Raw genomic sequence first — 23,309 nt, forward strand, 5'->3', positions numbered from 1 at the left:
GGCGTAAACGCGGTTGACGGCACTGTATTAAGCTCATCCCCGATAGTCCCTAGTCCCTACCACGGTAGCAGTTTCCTCCTCTAACTTCTCCTACAGTGGACGGCCAAAATCTTAAAATCCTAAAGAAATATTATTATTGTTTAGGGTCCCCACTCTCAAGTTTCGGTACTTTACTACTTTCATATATATTATAATATAATATCATCTTATGATGTATATTTATTACTGGACTATATAAAATACACTGAACAATTCCAACTGAAAACAACACCACAAGCACACAGCGCCTGCGCCTTACGAGTTACGGCCTACAGTCAATAGTCGATCCACGCATTGTCGAGACTCGAGAGGTTGTCGATTGCCGGCGTTGTTGAGTTAACATCACGGCAAACGTAATCCGCACAAAATACAGTAACATAATATTACATTTTTTTCGATGTAAGCTAAATATCACATTAAATTGTTATTGATATTTTGGTCATCAGCTTTCTAATCAATATTACCCGTTTGTTTATCAGTGCCGGCGTTAAATCGTAACTACACTCCCAAAAATCACCGAAACCGGCAACTTCTTACGACAGCTATTCAATTCCAATAACAGGTTAGTAGAAACATATCATAACTTAGTTAGCATTTAATTACCATTGCAACTTTCATACATGTACAAATAATTGTAGTTATTGGCGTCGAATAGTCAGGAGCAATCTAACACACAAAATATATTAATTAATCTGCCGTGTTTACGTAAGCCAAGGTTTATCTTTTCTAACAAAATTCTGGATAATATTATTTCACAATTCATAGCTCAAAGTACAGTTGAAAGTAAAACGGTAATATTCTATTCACTTTTTCAAATCAAAGAAAATACCTCTATAATCTACTATAATTGTTGACTGATATCGTAGCGCAAACGACAATATTGCAGGAAAATATGTGAGTTGTTATGTTATTAATTAGTCAAGAGACTGAAATCTAACCTAACCTTGCTGCGCTTGCATAGAGCGTTTCAGTCTCTGCATATTGCTCAGATAAATCTCAAAAAGTATTACTTTTTGATAATAGACTGTTACAGTAGGTATATACCTAAATGTCAGTCCTTGGATTTCTAATCCTTGTATTTGAATCTGCAAAAATCAGTAATGTAGTAACTCGTGGCATAAAATACGCTTGTACCAAAAAAAAGCTGTAGTTTGTGGAACCGCTTTTAAACCAATAAATATGTAGTATAGGAAATAACATAATAATGTAATGTACATTAGTCTTGTAGATGACTTTTTTAATCTAAATTATAAATTATTGATTAAACATAAAAATAATTTAATTAGTACTAATTATATGGTAAATAGCTCAAATTAAACCTAATCTTATCTATCTAATTATAACGTAGATAGATAATGGTTCAATCATTGTCTATTAGTTACATTGAAAATGATAATATTGTACCTACTAACCAATTGAACATTTTAATATTTAAAACATAAAAAATAAAAATATATTTATTATCTATTGGAAATAAACCTAAAAATAAAAGTCTTTGGAAAAAACAAAAAAATATATACATATTTGAGTAAGTTAGAATCTTTCATGTTACAAAATATGTCGTAGTTTCTTTAAAAAAAAAGTTTTGTTTAGCCAATTAAGCTTTTTGCCATTTATTTTACTACAGCTGCTGTACAAATAGCCTAAAATGTATAACTAAATGAAAAAGGAAGCCTACAAATTTTACAACCTTACCAAAAATTTAAAAACTCAAATCTAAGCCACTCATATTTTGTAATCTTGTTTGCGCAAACCTTTTTTATTTATTTAATAACCTTCCCTATTATTATTATGATAATATAAACCATATTTTTATTTGCGTTTTCTTGTGATGATGATTTTAATTTTTAACTTAACCGTTAATAATTACTACAAACAATATTATTATAATTTTGCTGTGTATCGGTAGATATTGGTATGTCGTCGAGATACAGAGATTCTGGCAATCCAGATTGTAAAATATATGTCGGTGATTTGGGATCGTCAGCATCGAAACAAGATTTAGAGGATTCTTTCTCATATTACGGACCAATCCGTAATGTTTGGGTAGCGAGAAACCCGCCCGGTTTTGCTTTTGTAGAATTTGAAGACCCTCGAGATGCTGAAGATGCGGTCAGAGGATTAGACGGCCGGTAAGAAGCTAAACTTGATAGTTGATTATAATATATCCTGCTTGAAAATTCCCGTTTAAAAATTACCAATAATATTACATTTTTTTATTATAATTTTTTTTATTTTTTACTAATATTTAGCAGCATTTGTGGCAGACGAGTTAGAGTTGAGTTATCCAATGCTGGCTCTCGTAAAGGATCATACCGTGGTGGGCCACCACGTCGTGGACGCCCATTTCATCCAGAAGATAAATGTTATGAATGTGGAGACCGTGGACATTACGCACGCGATTGTCGTCGTTTTAAAGGAGGGCGACGCAGGTAAATTATTCATTTGTTAATCCATAATTATATAATATTATGCTAATTAAAATTTTACTAAAAATTTCACTAATATTATTTTACATAATGTGGTGAAGTTTTTGTTGTACATGTGATACTGTACAGTACATTACAAAATCTATGTGAAAACAGTATTGAAGAAACTGACTGTAATTGGCCATTTTTGTAGGATGTTCGGCTGAGAGCGTCTCGTCTCGTAGTGTCGATCGTCGTAGAGCTCTCAACCAAAATAAAATATATTGATCTTCTTCTACAAGCACCGTGCCTTAGTCGTCGGACTACGATGCACCTATATGTCTGTCTGCGTTTATCGATGTATACTGAGCTACTTGAACCCCATCGAGCCCGACCCAACTAATGATTTTTATTCTGATGCTCATTAGCTACCTATCGGTGAACGTACACAGACGTCTCAGAGACAGAGAGTTATAAATAATATCTGCATAACGCCAATGGCTGTGTCTACGTAGCATAACAACAATGATCATTTTAAGACAATGATGAACTTCATTTTTTAATGTGAGTCATTTATAAAAACACAAGAGCAGGTTGGAATCGTTGTTAGGTAGTATAAATATTACATTTAGACATCTATCCATATATTTATCTATGTCCTTCTTAAGATTTCCTATATTATGAAATTAAGTAAAATAAGTGTTTATATTTAAATAATAAAATTCAGAATACTTTACTAAATTTATTTAAAAAAAAAAATACTAGTATTTAAGATTGTTATTTTAAATTGTAATCTATGCAATTTAAACAAAATATATTACTGATGTCCTTTTTAAAAATTAACACGTTTCAATTTCTTTACAAAGACTAACATGTTAATTTATTTCCAACAAAAACGCAACACATTTTACTATAGAATCATAATATGTAAAAACAAAAGAATTAGTTTATGGAAAAGAGAGAAACGTGTTAGTTTTCGTAAGGGACATTAATATGATCTTTTTGAACCACTAAATATGTTGAAAAATTTTTTTTCAGCACTTTATGTATTTGTTATTATTTAAGTCGTCTTGCATTATAATATTGACTTGTAAGATAAAACTTATAAAAAAAATTTACCTAATTTTTTGTTATCACTAAAACGAATTCTAGGTTTAATAATATGTTATCTAGGTATAACAAATCTGGTGTTCCTACAAAAATAATTCATAATAAATACTGTTTTGTAATGAGTACATTTTTTTTTTACTCAAAATTGTTGAGCATTTTTAGTGGATCAAATTTGAGTATTTATGTTGGGGTTTACTAGAAACAAAATAGGGCCATTCAACATTATTATTATAAAGTTTTTATGAACTCATTATTATTGTATTTAAAATAACTATTTAAGATACTTTAATTCTGTTGTTAAGAGCTCCGGTTGTGGCTACATTTAAAGAGACCAAATGTAGACAATGTTAGGGGAAAAATATTTTATAATACATTTTGACTGTGTCAATTTACTTTCGCGTTGATTTGTGTATAATTTTCATGGTGTTGTTTTTAACATCTACAATTTTTTCCGTGTATAATAAATAATAACCCTTAAAAAAAAAACAATGATGTCTTGTAGAGTGATCAGATTTTGATTGTTATTTTTGAATTTTGTAGTAGAAGACTAGTAGTTTACATTGATCTCTAATGATTTTATTTAATTGCCAAGCATCATAAAAATTTAAGGTTAAAAAAAACTTTATACTCAAAAGTCGTTTATTACAGAAATACAGAATTAAATGATTAAAAATTTGATATCGGTGCAGACTGAAAAAAGTCTTCCTCTTTCAAACAAACAAAAAATAATCTAAATCAGATTATCCTGCAAGGTGTGAGATTTTTTTCTATATGCATTTTGTTCTTGAGCAAAAAACAGACCGCGACCGGACCTCTTAATTATTATCCCTAAATTAGGAAAATAGTTATAATTAAATTTATTTAACTTTAATATATTATAATACTTATTGTGAAATATTATTTTGGTGGTAAAATAGTAAAAAACGGTTAATAAGCAATATTTAAATCATTTTTTCAAGAAATTTTTTTTTATTTGAGATGTCTATTTCATATACAGTAAGGAAAATATGTTTTTGTTAATAGAGTTGGCTAAAAAAATAACTGCTGATTTGGTATTTACCCAAAATAATGAATTTTGTTGGAGGTTTTTTCCTTTTTAAAAAAATAACTGGGTTAAGCTTTACTTAGAAAAAAATTCCGGTTATTGCCAACTCTCTTTGTCGGACATATCAAGCTGTACATGAAATGGTTGAAAGACGGTAAACAGTGTGTAACATACTTTTTTCTATATAACATTTTAGTTTCAGAATTTTTTTTTCTATTATATTTTTATTAAAAATTAAACCAAGTATATTTTGTTTAATATAGTTGTAATTTTTAATATTTTACGTTACATAAAAGGTCATATACTCCATCTCGTTCGCGTTCGCGATCACGATCACGTTCACGCTCCTACAGCCGTAGTCGCCATTCTCGATCAGTGTCAAAATCTGGCTCACGATCGCGTTCCAAGTCTGCTGTGTCCCGGCGCTCGGTTTCCAAATCTAGATCTCGCAGCCGATAAGCTAAATAGGTGAGCAAGTGTTATATTTTTTTCTTGCTATTATTTTTTTTTTTTTATGTAATATGTAATTATATTTTTCAGTTTTACGTTGTATCAAATCTTCTCTTTAGGACACGGACATGAGTTTTATTACTACATTCACGCCGATCAAATACAGAAAACTTAACTGGAACGTATCTACTATACAATAATTATTGACCTAGATTTTGCATTATCTTATAAAAAAATGTTTTACTATTTTTATTTTATTTTTTTGTTAGAAATGTAAAAAATTAAAATATCACACTTGATTGGTTGAATTAATTTTTACCTAGTTATTTTATTTCAAGCATGTATAAAAAAAAAAATCTTTTATAATAAGCTTCATAATTCAAAAGTCAACTTTTTTTCTCTTTTACAATATCATTTTTTGTAATTACTTAATTGTAACTAGTGGTTATTATTATAATTCATTATATTGTCTTTTAAAACGCATTTGATTGTTGAACGCATTTATTGTTTATCTACACCAAATCATTGCGTAAATATTAGCACGTAGCACTTTCCGATTTTGACATAAAATTATAATGAAATAAAAGAGCCTTGCTAAATAGTAATGTATACATTTTTTAATGATTTATCTGTATTGGTTCTGCTTTTATTAGACATTGTTACAATTGCGTCGAAGTTTAGTGATTTCCATTAATAATTCTATATCCTATAATATTTAATTATTGAAACGTCACAAAAAAAATTATTGGTTTCATTTAGAGGCAGATTTTTTAGTTGATTCAAAATAACATACTAATAAATTTTAGTATCTACAAAATATAACAGTTATTGAAATATTGAACAATGTATGTCTTTTTTTAGTTGATATGAAAGCGTATTTATTAGTCGTATGTACAAATAAACGTTTATAGTGTATGGGTGTGTGTTTAAGTATAACATATGCATTTTACCCGTCAGACATTGTAGCGGTTGTGATGTATATTTATTATCAGATGCAATTTGTGTAAACCTACTATGTTGAAATCACATTTAGTCAGTCGTATTATATAAAATTATATACCTACGTGACTTAGCATTATTAAATATCAACGAAATTATCATAAGTAAATATCAACAGGCAAATTGTGTAAGAATTTTTGTGTTTGGTATCTTGTTTTTAGTTTTCCTTAATAAAAAAAAAATGTTTGGCTACAGATTTTTCGAGAAAATAATATATTATGTTGTAGGGCCATAATAACAGGATTTCTTATACAGGATGATCATTTTATCGTGATGTAATTTTTTTTTTTTTTATAATGTTTCATCGACTTTAAAATTTAGAATAATGTACTACACATTTTTACTGGTCGATAACCAGTTTGAAATAACTATTTTTGAAGTTATTGAAGTTTCAAGTTTAGGACAGGAGGAAAGGTGGAGTGTAGTATTATGTTTATCTGCGCGCACTTCCCCTCCCGTTTAAACTCTTATAACTTCAAAAAAAGTTGTTCAAAACTAGTTATCAATTAGTCAACATTTTTAGTACATTATTCTCAACTTGAAATGTCAATAAAAAGTATGCGTGATTTAAGTTTCAAAAAGTGTCATAAAAAAAACTAAGTTGGGAGGGGGTAAAAAACAAAAAAACCAAAAATTGCAAAAAATTGTTATTACATTGTACAAAAACAATACAAAAAAAAAATCTTATTAAACCTTATAAGATATCGAGAAAGAGGTTCACGATAATATGATCACCATATATATATAACTAAAAAAAAATTAAATTCGTAATACAACTCTTTATGTTAGTAATATTTTTTATGTTACTTATATTCTTTCAATATTGATTTTATCGAATTATAATCATCATGGTACATATGCAGTTTCATTGCCATATCTGACAACCATCAAACGCCAACCGTCAGCGCCAACAGTTGTACAAATAAAATAAAAAATTGGATACCTACGTGGGTGAATCGATATGGTCGTTCTATCAGTAGTTGAAAAAAAACTGTAACATAGGTACAACCACATAATTTTTTATACAGTTTGATGCACGATTAAAAAATGCGATTTTGTACATTATTATCCATCGTGGTTTGCTGTACGATTAAAGTAAGTATACGGTTATGCAAAAATAATACTATACTAACGTACTTAGATGTATTATAAAGAATTATTAATTACGGATCATACAACGGTCAATCTATTAACTAAATAGAATATAATAGTCTGCCGACATGTTGTGTTTAGGTTCACACGGCTCCGTTGCAAAAGAGAGATGTCGAAACCAATTCGGTGAGTTTAATTTTTTTTTGCATTTTACAGGCAAAATAATGTAACAATTTCGGCCTTTATAATATAATAATTAATACTTTAAGTGAATAGTAATTACTAATAACCTATGTATATATATATATATATATATAAATATGGTATGAGCGTAAGACACTGTATGGTAGGTACTATTGATAATAACAAAAGTTGTTAACTTTAAAAAATAAGGTTATAAAAACGTTCAACATTTTGAGTGAAATTTTGATCTAAAATTGATCTAGTTACCATTTTAAGTACCTATACCGACTAATTTTAACGGAAAAATATATTAAGTTTTTCTAGTTATAAAACTATTAAAGTTATTTTTCTCCGAGTTATGGTGCAAGTTTGATAGACAATGGCTTTCGTAGAGTCATTTTCCGGCGTATCTATTGGACGGATTTCAATTTATATTTTGTTTATAGGAAGCTTACTATTTTCTCTATGGGGCTAGAAGGCCGATTTTTATTTAGCTATTAGATAATTAGTTAAATTTATTAGAAAAAATCCACCAAAAAGTAAAAACATAAACGTTTATAGTAAAATTTTAAAAACCGATAAAAAATAATCGGTCTTTTAGCCCGCATAGAGAAGATGTTAGTTATTAGTTGTTTAAATAAATTCAAACTGATTCAATAGTAATACAGTTTTCAAGTTACTTGGCCGTGTTGAAGTACCTTAAAAGTTATCGTCTTTAACCTAATTATATAAATACATTTTTTTAAGTTTACATTTACATATACCTTAAATTTTTTTTTAAAAATGAATATATGGAGTTTGAAAATAACTATCTATAACTTTCTTATTTTCAGTGTTTTAATAGGTATTTGAGTAAAATTAAGTGAGTAAATAGGTATATTTTTTAAGGTAATTTTAATCGTCAAATACTTTACTTTTATATTAAATAGATTTGGTTTTTAAACACCTACATCTAGTCTTTTTATTTTTAATAACGCTATAAATGTCATTAAGGATCGAGTATTTGATGTTTAAAAAAAAACAGTAGGTATACTTAGATACAGAAATAAAATAGCTTTAGAGGATTGTTTTGTTTAGTCTACTTAAAAATGAGTATATATTACCTATTACCCATACCTATTGGCTATTTATAAAAAAATGTACATGTTTCAGGAAAAAGGAAATTCTGAAATCGATAATTTAAAACAACAGGTAAATTTGAGTATAAATTATGTAATTAAAAAAAACCTATTCTGTATCAAAAAATATAAAATGATTACATAACTTAATGACTAACCTAGGTTAGATTAATATGAGTGGTTGAAAAAGGAGCGTAGGTAAACAAATATTGTAAATTGGACTAGATTTAAAAGCATTGTATAATATCATTTTTACTACCACTTTTAACCTTTTTCTTCCAGCTTTAAAAGCCATTAAGGCCCATCGCTGCAAAACAAATCTCCTTCCATCTGTCTCTGTTCAGAGCTGCTTCAATAATATTGTCTATTCCAAGTTGATTTAGTTCTTTTTTATTTTTGTCCATCCACCTCTGTTTCCGTCTTCCAATCGGCCTTCTTCCCTGAGGAATCCAGCTTAATACATCATTTGCTATTGACTTAGCCCTTAGCACATGTCCAAGCCAACTCAGTCTCTTGTGGCGTATTTCCGCTATTATGTCTGGTTTTCTGAATAATTCCTGCAGTTCTCTGTTAGACCTAATTTCGTATGTTTGGTCTTCGTTTCTTTTTGGTCCGTAAATCCTCCTAAGGAATTTCCTCTCCATGATAGCTAGTCTATTCTCATCTCCTTGGGTCGTGGGCCATGTCTCACATGCATACATTATCACTGGTCTAGCTAGTACTATGTAAAGTTGTTCTTTTGATTTTTTTGACAGTAGCTTCGACCCCAATAACCCCGAGAGGGCGTAAAAACATTTGTTTCCCGATGTAATGCGTTTTTTTATTTCTTCGTGGTTGTCGTTTGTGCTACTTAAGTTAGTGCCTAAATATTTAAAATCATCTACCTCCTCAAACATATATCCTCCGACCTGTAGTCCAACTGCATTTCGCATCTGACCTTTGTTCCTACCGATTCGCATGTATTTTGTTTTAGTCTCGTTAATGTTGAGTCCCCGTTTTTTTGCACTTCGTATCAGCAGTCCCGTTGCTTTTTGAATGTCCTGCTCACTTTCGCCTAATATTACAACGTCGTCGGCATATGCTAGTAATGGAAGGTTTCGACCGCAGTTAATTCCTTGATATTCTTCTTGTACTTCCCTTACTGCCATCTCTAGTACGATGTTAAATAGTATTGGTGACAGTGCGTCACCTTGTTTTAATCCTGTTGTTGTTTGGAATTCTTCTGATTTTTCGTGACCAAATTTAACTGCACATCTTGATCCTTCCGTACTCACTCTTATCATCGATATTAGTTTTGAGGGGACTCCTAATAGTTTTAAGCATCTCCATATTTCTGCTCTTTGTACGGAGTCATATGCCTGTTTAAAGTCTATAAAAATTAAGTGTAACGGCCTGTTGAACTCATAGTACTTTTCAATTACTTGTTTAAGCATGAATATATGGTCTATTGTTGATCTGCCTGACATGAAACCACTCTGATATTCTTCTATGATGTTATTGGCGTATGGTCTTAATCGGTTTAGTAGAGTATTCGATAGAATCTTGTATGCGGTGTTCAGTAAGGATATTCCTCTATAGTTCTTTGCATCCATGGGGTCCCCTTTTTTATATATGGGGCATATTATCGCTAGGTTCCATTCCGGTGGAATCCTTTCAGTTTTCCATACTTCTTTTAATAGGTCCCATATTTCCTGCGTTAGTTTTTGTCCACCGTTCTTTAGGAGTTCAGCCATGATCGAGTCTTCTCCTGGGGCCTTATTATTTTTAAGCATTTTAATGACCACTTTTAACCATTTTAACAATTATTGTTCTGTTGTAATTATTGTACTAATAACCTTAAAAACTATTGTCATTATTGTGTTCTTAGGCGTCTAGTACTTTTTCCAATCTACCCGGTAAAAACAACAATGCCAACAAACCAAATGTGAGTATAATATACATATACTACTTTATTTTTAGAATGCACTAAAATATACTGCTATACCTACTTAATGTGTTTTATTAATCTACAAAGCAATAAATGTTTTTAAGAAGTTTTTTAATTTTTTAATTTTAACACTGTAAAATATACCTAAAAATTGCAAATATAAGAGCATTTTTTAACAAAATCGCATTTCCCTAAAATGTATGTCTATTTCAAAAATTAAATTGATATTTTTTAACTTTTTACTTCTATAAATTAAAAAAAAAAGTTATAATATAAATCTATTAATTAGTGGCCGACCCCATATAGTTAGGAGTGTAGCACGAAGATAAAGAAAAAGAAGACTAGGCCCATTTTTTTCTTTTGGCCGGGGCCTCAAAAATTCTAAATCAGGCTCTGTTTCTATTAATTATTATAGAAAAGCACTAACAAAAAACAAATCTAAACTCTACCTAATTTTTTTTAATATTTTGATTCGTATTGATTTACAATGGTGTTTTTATTATTTAAAAATAATAAAAACAATTTTTTATGAAAATGACATTTCGAACTTGATATATTTCTTTATCGTAACTTTACATTTTCAAGCACTGTTTTTTATTAAACAAAGTTTAAAATATATCGATTCTTTAGAAAAATTAAATTTTATAAGTGGTTTAGTTAGTCATCGGGCTTTTTTATTTCTATGTTTGTAATGTTTATGTTTTTTTAGAACATTGGACAATGGGTAAAAGGTGTGCCTTCTAAATGGCCTGTAAAGGTAATACAAATCACGTGTATGTATACAAGTGTAAGAACTAATCAGTTATATTTAAATTGCGTAGACAAAAGCAAACAACGGTGGCAAACCAAATGGTAAACAAACATCCAACAAGGTATGTACTATGTAGCTATGGACGATTTATCATTCTTTTTACACTTTTAAACTATAAATTATGATTTACCAACTACAAGTATTTTTATTTCTATTGTTGTTACTACGTATTATAATAATACATTTAAAAAAAAATTATTCCAACTATAATAACTAGTTTACACCCATTTCTAGATTTCAAGAAGTTCTCAATCACTGTCAATAATCTTTCGGTTCTCACCACTTCAGTTATGTTGATTAATCAGTAAAAATGTTTTGAGCATTTTTTTCAATTTCTCTTGTAGTTCACTGGTCACTAAATTAATGTTTTTAAAAAAGAAATACTCATTTTATTAAGATAATTATGGAAAAAATGTAACTTGATTCGATCACGTTTTGATGGAAAAACGTATTCTAAATAGAGTATGATATTAATAATATGTTTAATGTGTATGAATTAACATAATTATTATAATATTGTTATTGATTTTTGTTGATTTTTTTTTGTACCTACAGCTTTATTATTATTTTTATTACAGAAACTAAAAGAAAAGACAAACCAACTAGACGAAGATGAAATGACAGTATGTTTGCTATATAATATTACTGTAGTCTATTTTAATTCCAAGATTTTTCTTGAATATAAATTATTTATTAATTATAAATTTACACCAGCCGTCGTCCTCATAGTATCACTGTAGATAATATAATTAGATATTATAATAACCGTAACTTTTTTTTTTTGTCTTTTATATCTAATTTATTACACATAGTCAATTCTTGTTTTATTCCAATTACATTTCTATAAAATATTTATACTTTATGTATACGATTCGTATAGCACTTTGATCTTGAATCTGCACGGCGGGGTAGAATTTTAATCTTAAATAATCAATTTTTATTATTATAAATTATAATAATATCTATAGGGGAATATGTTTGAAGAGCCCGAAACTGAAGGCGATACTGTTGCTAAAGTCGAACAGGATGGCTCCGAAATGCCCAGAGAGGAATCAGTAGACAATAACCAGGAAAACAATGCAAATAATAAAAAAAATAATAGCACTAAAAAAAAAAAGAAAAACACTCGTAAGAATTATCCTACGATGGTTCAAAATCCATTGTATATTGGCGGGTTACTAGTAAGTTCATAGCTATAATAACTACGCCAAGGTGTTAAATATAATAGTTATTATGATTTAGTATTATTTTTTAAAGAAATTACAAAAAAATAAAGTAGTTAAGGACATTTTTGTAAGACTCTTCTCGATTTCTGTAAAAAGATTTACATTTGCTAATGCTTATAAGAATTTTTAACAGTAGTGCATTACATTTATACAAGCCACTTTTGTCCATTTCAAACACTGAATTAACACATTATTTATTAACCAAAAATGCTTATTAACAATATGTAATTAGATATTTTGGTAAGGGTTTTCCACATGAAAACATGGACAACGAAGGCATAACGACACATACTGAAGTATGGAAATGGAACGACGGCGAAGAAGTGGTGCTAATAAACGATGTTAACCCAAAATCAAGTAATCAAGTAAGGTTGCTGCTAACCAGCACGATTGACGATTTGTTAGGCACTATAGTTTTAATAGATAAAACTAAAAAATCAAGAAAGAGGTTAAATTAAAGACGCATAAGAGCATACTTTTTTATAATAACCTTTATTCGATAGTATGATGGCTTAAGAGTAGAACTCTCTTCGCCCGGTGGGGACTTTAAGCTATAATACGTCAAGTCTTCTTCTGTAATTCGTTAAAATTCCCTTAATATATCATATTAAAAAAGTTAAACGTTTTTTTTTTAAATTGGGTTTAATTGTTAACCATAAATCATAATTCTATAAGAATAAATGATAATTCGTATTTGATTTAAAAAAAAGCTATGCATGAGCCGACTTGGGTTTTGGCAAAAGCACAGTTAGAATTACCCACGCAACATAGGTATTTAATCCACGTTAAAAAAATACAAAAATTACATATTAAATGTCAGTCCCCAAAAAGACACAATTGTAAACAAAATTGTTTTTTTCTATTTTAGAAGTCCAACAGTGATAATGTTTTTCTTCGGGAGAAACGAAACTTCGACGAAAAAAATATTCCATTTGTAGCGGAATTTGTACCAAAAGACTATCAACATGCCAATTTATATTCGGAAACACAAACACCCAAAAAAAATATTGAAGAAAATGAAAATTATGGCAGTACAAAGAGTTTAACAGGAAATGACGATTATGAAAAAGATAATGCACAGTTAAGAAATGAACTTGATGATGACAGTGTCACTATATCACCCGAAGAACAAGATAGTTTGATTCCGCAAAGTGAACTTAAGGAATCACCTAAAGATTTACAATTAAAGGAAAGTTTTTTTGAATTCAACAAAGAACATATAAACAACGAGTTAACAAAAATTGAGTCTAAAACGACACCATTTTCAACTTTATCAAATAATCACGATGACGATGTCTACAGAAATAATATAAAGAAAAAAATTATAAAACGTTTAGTACCAAAAATAAACCTTACAAAACCGAATGAAAAAATCAACGCTATTGAGAATGATGATGAATCCTTACAACATAATTTTAATAACGACGAAAGTATTAATTCAAAAGATTCTATACCAACAGAACACTCCACTAATGGTAAGATAATACATTTTTATTAATTTGTAAATATTGTCTCTTTTATGAAGAAAAAATAATTATTGAATATGTTATGACTGGCGACTGCTATACTAAATCTAGCTTGGTTCGTTCGATTTTGGGTCACGAGCTCAAATTTACTTCCTTAAGATTTGTAAATTTAATTAAGTTATGACAATTTTACCTACCTATTTATATATATTTTACAAACATTTGTTACAATTAATCTAAATTATTGATCGATTTATATAATAGGATGAGTGTATCCACGTGTTCAACGTTTTGCTGACGTTTTGCATACATCGAGTTCAATTTCAGCATGTATAATAGTAGCCACAATTTTATAGTAACTAGGTAGCAACCGATATTCGGTAAATAGAAGGAACATAATCTAAGCTAATAAAAACAAGTATAATAAGTAGATAAAATAAGCGTAAGTATTCAGTATAGTTCAAGCAACCAAGTAACTAACCATGCGGCATGATCCAAAGTTGGACGTTGCAATAAAGTCATAACGCCAGCAGATACCTGAACACGTGTAAAAATGTGAATAGTGTAAATATGATAAACTAAAATGTTTACATTTAGGTTACAGTTTATTTAGTACTATAATACGTGTAATTCATTTCAGATAATATACAAACAAATAAAATGCGAAATATCGAAAGCAATCGAAATCCTGGACCTGATCAGCTTCTACAGAGTGATAAAATAAGAAATGGTCTCGGAAACCGTCAATTTTTTGATAAAAAAGATAGAACAACAGCAAATTTAGACGAAAAAGAAAAATCAGACGAATTACCTAGTTCTTCCACCAAAAATGAAATAAGTGACAAACTGCAAAACACTAACAAAGACAATTTGGATGAAGACGAACTCAAAAATAATAATTTGTTTTCATCGGATGATTTTTTTTTGGACGGCAGTATACTCGATACAGATGACAAAAATAATGTTAATGTGTCATATTTAAACGAAACATTAGATAACCCTGACGATAAAAATAAAATGAATGATGTGTCACTTAAACCAAATGACAATTCCCGCTTAGAACTGTCATCTTTTGAGTCAAATGAAGTAAATAAAATACCACAGACTGACACAGCATATACTGATAATTATGAAAAGAACCATAATTTGAACATTACACCACAGAACGATGACAACACTAATTATGTACAATATTTGGACGAAACTCCAAATATCCCTGTGGAAGACCCTAAACTGGAAAGCTTGTCACTCAATCAACCTAAAATTCCACTCCACAACCTACAATCACATGTATCTAATGACAAAAATAAAAATATGATTATATTAAATAAAGATAAACTAAATAATAATGATTATATTTCATATAAGAATGATTTAAATAAACCTAATGAAAACAACTTAACGAATGGTTTGACATTTAATGAAAACCCGATTTCAAACATTGAATCGTCGAACCAAGTTTCCAAAGAAGAAAATCAAAAAAATCCACAATATGGTAGCAAAACAAATAATGACGCATCAAACAATCCTTCAAAAGATATGAAACCAACTGAAAATAATGTTCTCCCATCGAATTCTTGGATTGACAATGACAATTTTTTTGATAAAGCCGATAAAACAGATTTAGAAATGAAAGACCGGGCTCCATTCATTGAGGAAACATCTGCTATTCCTATTGAAAACGATATATCTCACGGTTTGTCCAAAAATCCAAAACATGACGACCAAACGAATTTATCCGAATTAAACAATAATCAAGATGATATCAAACCTAATATACATGATGTTCTTCTTTTAGACCAGTTGTTTATTAATGATAACAAATTAAAACTGGAAGACAACGATAAGGACACGCCTCAACTAAAAGATGAAACTTTCAATAAACCTGATGAAAACGTCGTACCGAATGGTATGTTGATTTATGGAGAGCCAAACCCAAACTTTCATTCGCCAAATAACGTATACGAACAAGGTAACGGTGAATATCCTCAACCAGATGATTACAAAAGTAAAAAAACAAATAACAGTTATCCAGATAATATCGCACCTATAAAAAACGACATCTTGTCTTTAAACAATATACTTGGTGACAATTTGGTAAGTGACAATGATAAATCAAATCAGCAAATTAACGATGAAGACACGGCTCAATTAAATGAGAAAACTTCAAACAGTTCTGATGAAAATGTCATACCGAATGGTTTGGCATTTAAAGATCAGCCGAACCGAAACATTCAATTGTCAAACCAACAAGAAATTAGTACATATCCACAATATGGTAACAACACAAATAATGACGTGTCAAACGATCCTTTAGATGATATGAAACCAAAGGAAAATCCGTGGAAATCTTGGTTTGGATATGGCAATCTGTTTAGTGCTAAAGATGATTCTAAAATGGGTGTGAACGATAAACTTGAGTCTCCGTTATTAAAGCAACCTCTAGATAGTTCTAATAAAGAAGGTATACTCAATGGTTTACCAATTATTGAAAAGCCAGATCCTATCCAAACAAATAAAGTTATAATAAACAATAATCCAGTCGATATCGAACCTATGGAAAACGATGTCTTTTCTTTTAACGACATACTTAGTGATGATAATTTGTTTGGGGAAGATGATAAACAAGATATGGAAACAAACGACAAAGACGCGATAAAATTAAAGGAAGAGACTTTGGATAAACCGGATAGAAATGACAATTTAAATGACTTACCATTTAATAAAAGACCAATCCCGAACATTGAATCCCCAAATCATGTATATGATAATGATAACACTGCAGATTCGCAACCAGATAATCATGCAAGTAAGAACCCGATTAACAGTTATCCAGATGATATCGAACCTATGGAGAACGATGTCTTGTCTTTTAACGACATACTTAGTGATGATAATTTGTTTGGGGAAGATGATAAATCAGATGTGGAAATAAACGACAAAGACGCGATTAAATTAAAAGAGGACACTCTGGATAAACCGGATAGAAATGACAATATAAATGACTTACCATTTAATGAAGGGCCAATCCTGAACATTGAATCCCCAAATTATGTAAATAATAATGATAACACTGCAGATTCGCAACCAGATAGTTATGCAAGTAAGAACCCAATTAATAGTTATCCAGATGGTATCGAACCTATGGAGAACGATGTTTTGTCTTTTAACGACATACTTAGTGATGATAATTTGTTTGGGGAAGATGATAAATCAGATGTGGAAATAAACGACAAAGACGCGATTAAACTAAAGGAGGACACTCTGGATAAACCGAATAGAAATGACAATTTAAATGACTTACCATTTAATGAAAGGCCAATCCCGAACATTGAATCCCCAAATCTGGGATATGATAAAGATTATAGTGCAGATTCTCAACCAGATAATTATGCAAGTAAGAACCCGATTAACAGTTATCCAGATGATATCGAACCTATGGAGAACGATGTCTTGTCTTTTAACGACATACTTAGTGATGATAATTTGTTTGGGGAAGATGATAAATCAGATGTGGAAATAAACGACAAAGACGCGAATAAATTAAATGAGGACACTCTGGATAAACCGGATAGAAATGACAATTTAAATGACTTACCATTGAATGAAGGGACAATCCCGAACATTGAATCCCCAAATCATGTATATAATAATGATAACACTGCAGATTCTCAACCAGATAATTATGCAAGTAAGAACCCAATTAACAGTTATCCAGATGATATCGAACCTATGGAGAACGATGTCTTGTCTTTTAACGACATACTTAGTAATGATAATTTGTTTAGGGAAGATGATAAATCAAATCTGCAAATTAACGATGAAGACACGGCTCAATTAAATGAGAAAACTTCAAACAGTTCTGATGAAAATGTCATACCAAATGGTTTGGCATTTAATGAACAGCTGAACCAAAACAATGAATCCTCTAACTATGTTTCTAATGAAGATAATAAAAAAAATCCTCAATATGGTAGTAACAAAAATAATGACGTGTCAAACGATCCTTTAGGTGATATGAAACCAAAGGAAAATCCGTGGAAATCTTGGTTTGGATATGGCAATCTGTTTAGTGCTAAAGATGATTCTAAAATGGGTGTGAACGATAAACTTGAGTCTCCGTTATTAAAGCAACCTCTAGATAGTTCTAATAAAGAAGGTATACTCAATGGTTTACCAATTATTGAAAAGCCAGATCCTATCCAAACAAATAAAGTTATAATAAACAATAATCCAGGCGATATCGAACCTATGGAAAACGATGTCTTTTCTTTTAACGACATACTTAGTGATGATAATTTGTTTGGGGAAGATGATAAACAAGATATGGAAACAAACGACAAAGACGCGATAAAATTAAAGGAAGAGACTCTGGATAAATCGGATAGAAATGACAATATAAATGACTTACCATTTAATAAAAGACCAATCCCGAACATTGAATCCCCAAATCATGTATATGATAATGATAACACTGCAGATTCGCAACCAGATAATCATGCAAGTAAGAACCCGATTAACAGTTATCCAGATGATATCGAACCTATGGAGAACGATGTCTTGTCTTTTAACGACATACTTAGTGATGATAATTTGTTTGGGGAAGATGATAAATCAGATGTGGAAATAAACGAAAAAAACGCGATTAAATTAAATGAGGACACTCTGGATAAACCGGATAGAAATGACAATTTAAATGACTTACCATTGAATGAAGGGACAATCCCGAACATTGAATCCCCAAATCATGTATATAATAATGATAACACTGCAGATTCTCAACCAGATAATTATGCAAGTAAGAACCCAATTAACAGTTATCCAGATGATATCGAACCTATGGAGAACGATGTCTTGTCTTTTAACGACATACTTAGTGATGATAATTTGTTTGGGGAAGATGATAAATCAGATGTGGAAATAAACGAAAAAAACGCGATTAAATTAAATGAGGACACTCTGGATAAACCGGATAGAAATGACAATATAAATGACTTACCATTTAATGAAGGGCCAATCCTGAACATTGAATCCCCAAATTATGTAAATAATAATGATAACACTGCAGATTCGCAACCAGATAGTTATGCAAGTAAGAACCCAATTAATAGTTATCCAGATGGTATCGAACCTATGGAGAACGATGTTTTGTCTTTTAACGACATACTTAGTGATGATAATTTGTTTGGGGAAGATGATAAATCAGATGTGGAAATAAACGAAAAAAACGCGATTAAATTAAATGAGGACACTCTGGATAAACCGGATAGAAATGACAATTTAAATGACTTACCATTGAATGAAGGGACAATCCCGAACATTGAATCCCCAAATCATGTATATAATAATGATAACACTGCAGATTCTCAACCAGATAATTATGCAAGTAAGAACCCAATTAACAGTTATCCAGATGATATCGAACCTATGGAGAACGATGTCTTGTCTTTTAACGACATACTTAGTAATGATAATTTGTTTAGGGAAGATGATAAATCAAATCTGCAAATTAACGATGAAGACACGGCTCAATTAAATGAGAAAACTTCAAACAGTTCTGATGAAAATGTCATACCAAATGGTTTGGCATTTAATGAACAGCTGAACCAAAACAATGAATCCTTTAACTATGTTTCTAATGAAGATAATAAAAAAAATCCTCAATATGGTAGTAACAAAAATAATGACGTGTCAAACGATCCTTTAGGTGATATGAAACCAAAGGAAAATCCGTGGAAATCTTGGTTTGGATATGGCAATCTGTTTAGTGCTAAAGATGATTCTAAAATGGGTGTGAACGATAAACTTGAGTCTCCGTTATTAAAGCAACCTCTAGATAGTTCTAATAAAGAAGGTATACTCAATGGTTTACCAATTATTGAAAAGCCAGATCCTATCCAAACAAATAAAGTTATAATAAACAATAATCCAGGCGATATCGAACCTATGGAAAACGATGTCTTTTCTTTTAACGACATACTTAGTGATGATAATTTGTTTGGGGAAGATGATAAACAAGATATGGAAACAAACGACAAAGACGCGATAAAATTAAAGGAAGAGACTCTGGATAAATCGGATAGAAATGACAATATAAATGACTTACCATTTAATAAAAGACCAATCCCGAACATTGAATCCCCAAATCATGTATATGATAATGATAACACTGCAGATTCGCAACCAGATAATCATGCAAGTAAGAACCCGATTAACAGTTATCCAGATGATATCGAACCTATGGAGAACGATGTCTTGTCTTTTAACGACATACTTAGTGATGATAATTTGTTTGGGGAAGATGATAAATCAGATGTGGAAATAAACGAAAAAAACGCGATTAAATTAAATGAGGACACTCTGGATAAACCGGATAGAAATGACAATTTAAATGACTTACCATTTAATGAAGGGCCAATCCTGAACATTGAATCCCCAAATTATGTAAATAATAATGATAACACTGCAGATTCGCAACCAGATAGTTATGCAAGTAAGAACCCAATTAATAGTTATCCAGATGGTATCGAACCTATGGAGAACGATGTCTTGTCTTTTAACGACATACTTAGTGATGATAATTTGTTTGGGGAAGATGATAAATCAGATGTGGAAATAAACGACAAAGACGCGATTAAATTAAAAGAGGACACTCTGGATAATCCGGATAGAAATGACAATTTAAATGACTTACCATTTAATGAAAGGCCAATCCCGAACATTGAATCCCCAAATCTTGGATATGATAATGATTATAGTGCAGATTCTCAACCAGATAATTATGCAAGTAAGAACCCGATTAACAGTTATCCAGATGATATCGAACCTATGGAGAACGATGTCTTGTCTTTTAACGACATACTTAGTGATGATAATTTGTTTGGGGAAGATGATAAATCAGATGTGGAAATAAACGACAAAGACGCGAATAAATTAAAAGAGGACACTCTGGATAAACCGGATAGAAATGACAATATAAATGACTTACCATTTAATGAAGGGCCAATCCTGAACATTGAATCCCCAAATTATGTAAATAATAATGATAACACTGCAGATTCGCAACCAGATAGTTATGCAAGTAAGAACCCAATTAATAGTTATCCAGATGGTATCGAACCTATGGAGAACGATGTTTTGTCTTTTAACGACATACTTAGTGATGATAATTTGTTTGGGGAAGATGATAAATCAGATGTGGAAATAAACGACAAAGACGCGATTAAACTAAAGGAGGACACTCTGGATAAACCGAATAGAAATGACAATTTAAATGACTTACCATTTAATGAAAGGCCAATCCCGAACATTGAATCCCCAAATCTGGGATATGATAAAGATTATAGTGCAGATTCTCAACCAGATAATTATGCAAGTATGAACCCGATTAACAGTTATCCAGATGATATCGAACCTATGGAGAACGATGTCTTGTCTTTTAACGACATACTTAGTGATGATAATTTGTTTGGGGAAGATGATAAATCAAATCTGCAAATTAACGATGAAGACACGGCTCAATTAAATGAGAAAACTTCAAACAGTTCTGATGAAAATGATGAACAGCTGAACCAAAACAATGAATCCTCTAACTATGTTTCTAATGAAGATAGTAAAAAAAATCCTCAATATGGTATTAACAAAAATAATGACGTGTCAAACGATCCTTTAGATGATATAAAACCAAAGGAAAATCCGTGGAAATCTTGGTTTGGATATGGCAATCTGTTTAGTTCTAAAAATGATTCTAAAATGGGTGTGAACGATAAACTTGAGTCTCCGTTATTAAAGCAACCTCTAGATAGTTCTAATAAAGAAGGTATACTCAATGGTTTACCAATTATTGAAAAGCCAAATCCTATCCAAACAAATAAAGTTATAATAAACAATAATCCAGATGATATCGAACCTATGGAGAACGATGTCTTGTCTTTTAACGACATACTTAGTGATGATAATTTGTTTGGGGAAGATAATAAATCAGATGTGGTAATAAACGACAAAGACGCGATTAAATTAAAAGAGGACACTCTGGATAAACCGGATAGAAATGACAATATAAATGACTTACCATTGAATGAAGGGCCAATCCCGAACATTGAACCCCCAAATCATGTATATTATAATGATAACACTGCAGATTCTCAACCAGATAATTATGCAAGTAAGAACCCGATTAACAGTTATCCAGATGATATCGAACCTATGGAGAACGATGTCTTGTCTTTTAACGACATACTTAACATAAGGCCTAATATTCAACCGCATATTATTAAAAAAAAACCTAAAATTGATCAACCTATTGATGGTACAGAAAACAATGGTTTCAACTTAAACCTAAATTCAGACAATATTGGCGACATTAATAATCAATTGAATGCTAAAAACTCAACCAAACTATATAAACCGGATAGTAATATTAATATAATTAGTGATATCAAAAAACCGGATCCAAACCACATAAACTATTCTAACAAAGGATTTTATTCAGCAGAAATAGTTGAGAAACCAAAAAAAAAAGGTGCAACAAAAAATAATAACAGTTTAGATTTACATTCAACACAAGATGTTTCGGAATTTAAAAAAAAACCAAAATCTCGTCAAAAACCTACAAAATTCTATGACAGTTCTCCAGAAGATGACGTGTCAAGTTTGCAAGTTAAGAAAAATAAAAAAACGGCTTCCGGTACATACGAAAATCCCAATTACACTATTGTTTTACCAAATACTCCTCCTGTAATAAATATCAGCCCTGAAGCAACACCGGTACCTTCAAATCTGGATTCTATTTTTAATTCATCTATCCTTGATAAATATGACTTGTATCCTAAAGATTTTTGGAAATTTATGCTTCAGAACCCAAATATATATAACCAAAGTAAAAATAGTCATCTTAATCAAAATAGTAATGAATTACCAACACATAAATTGAAAAATCCAATTGGAGACGGTAATAAAAATAATCCCAATATAAATACCGTTGACATTTTCGATGGTACTAATCCTGAACTCCATAACATCAAAAAATCAGACGGTACATTTAGACCTTTTACGCCGAACCGTTACAATAATGACCTTCCTGCTCAAAGAAAATCAAATAAGGGTAAAACAAATTATTTTAATATAAATACGTATTTGAGTCAACCTACACCAACAGACAAAAATAGTGTTAATAGCATACCACCCGTCGACTCTAGTACTAATTTGCTAGATAAAAGCCAAGACAGTATACAGAACTATGGTTCAAAAAATAACAAAGCCAATTCAAATGCAGCTGATGATGACAGTAAAACAATGAAGAATATGAACCAAAGTAATGATCAAAATCAGTTGTATGACAGCTTTTTTAAGGCTTTAACCGATAGACTGTTAAATCATATCGACACGGCCATAGACTCTAAATTATCCCAACAAGGCGATAATATTAGAAACAAT

General features: G+C 30.5%; 2 protein-coding genes across 4 annotated transcripts; both read left to right on the forward strand.

Moving 5' to 3' along the window:
- Positions 1–63: 63 nt before the first annotated feature.
- Positions 64–5,653, forward strand: LOC126840159 (serine/arginine-rich splicing factor 7-like). Of its 3 annotated transcripts, none has more exons than XR_007686052.1 (6): positions 64–438; positions 519–601; positions 1,949–2,171; positions 2,292–2,471; positions 2,662–2,807; positions 2,876–3,011. XR_007686052.1 is itself a non-coding variant. In XM_050575717.1 (6 exons), the coding sequence occupies exons 3-5, from the start codon at positions 1,957–1,959 to the stop codon at positions 5,059–5,061; spliced, it is 558 nt and encodes a 185-aa protein (XP_050431674.1). In that variant the 5' UTR covers positions 67–438; positions 519–601; positions 1,949–1,956; the 3' UTR covers positions 5,062–5,070; positions 5,143–5,653. The 3 variants fall into 3 exon arrangements, 2 of the variants coding, with proteins under 2 accessions (XP_050431675.1, XP_050431674.1); XM_050575717.1 differs by lacking the exons at positions 2,662–2,807; positions 2,876–3,011 and adding exons at positions 4,899–5,070; positions 5,143–5,653 and having other exon boundaries at positions 67–438; XM_050575718.1 differs by having other exon boundaries at positions 2,662–3,011.
- Positions 5,654–6,973: 1,320 nt separating this feature from the next.
- On the forward strand, positions 6,974–23,247 carry LOC126840683 (putative uncharacterized protein DDB_G0282133). Its single transcript, XM_050576577.1, has 15 exons — positions 6,974–7,146; positions 7,285–7,329; positions 8,479–8,517; positions 10,312–10,368; positions 11,081–11,128; positions 11,193–11,243; positions 11,761–11,805; positions 12,151–12,363; positions 12,654–12,773; positions 13,277–13,883; positions 14,515–17,016; positions 18,712–19,005; positions 19,300–20,406; positions 21,289–23,187; positions 23,240–23,247. Exons 1-15 carry the CDS (start codon positions 7,099–7,101, stop codon positions 23,245–23,247), a joined length of 7,083 nt encoding a protein of 2,360 aa, XP_050432534.1. The 5' UTR covers positions 6,974–7,098.
- Positions 23,248–23,309: the final 62 nt, after the last annotated feature.

Source organism: Adelges cooleyi, unplaced genomic scaffold (assembly GCF_023614345.1).
Source record: "Adelges cooleyi isolate 19-005CV unplaced genomic scaffold, UGA_ACOO_1.1 ACOO_flye_CR_arks_rails_tigmint_CR_PRNA_376, whole genome shotgun sequence".
NCBI lineage: Eukaryota > Metazoa > Arthropoda > Insecta > Hemiptera > Adelgidae > Adelges > Adelges cooleyi.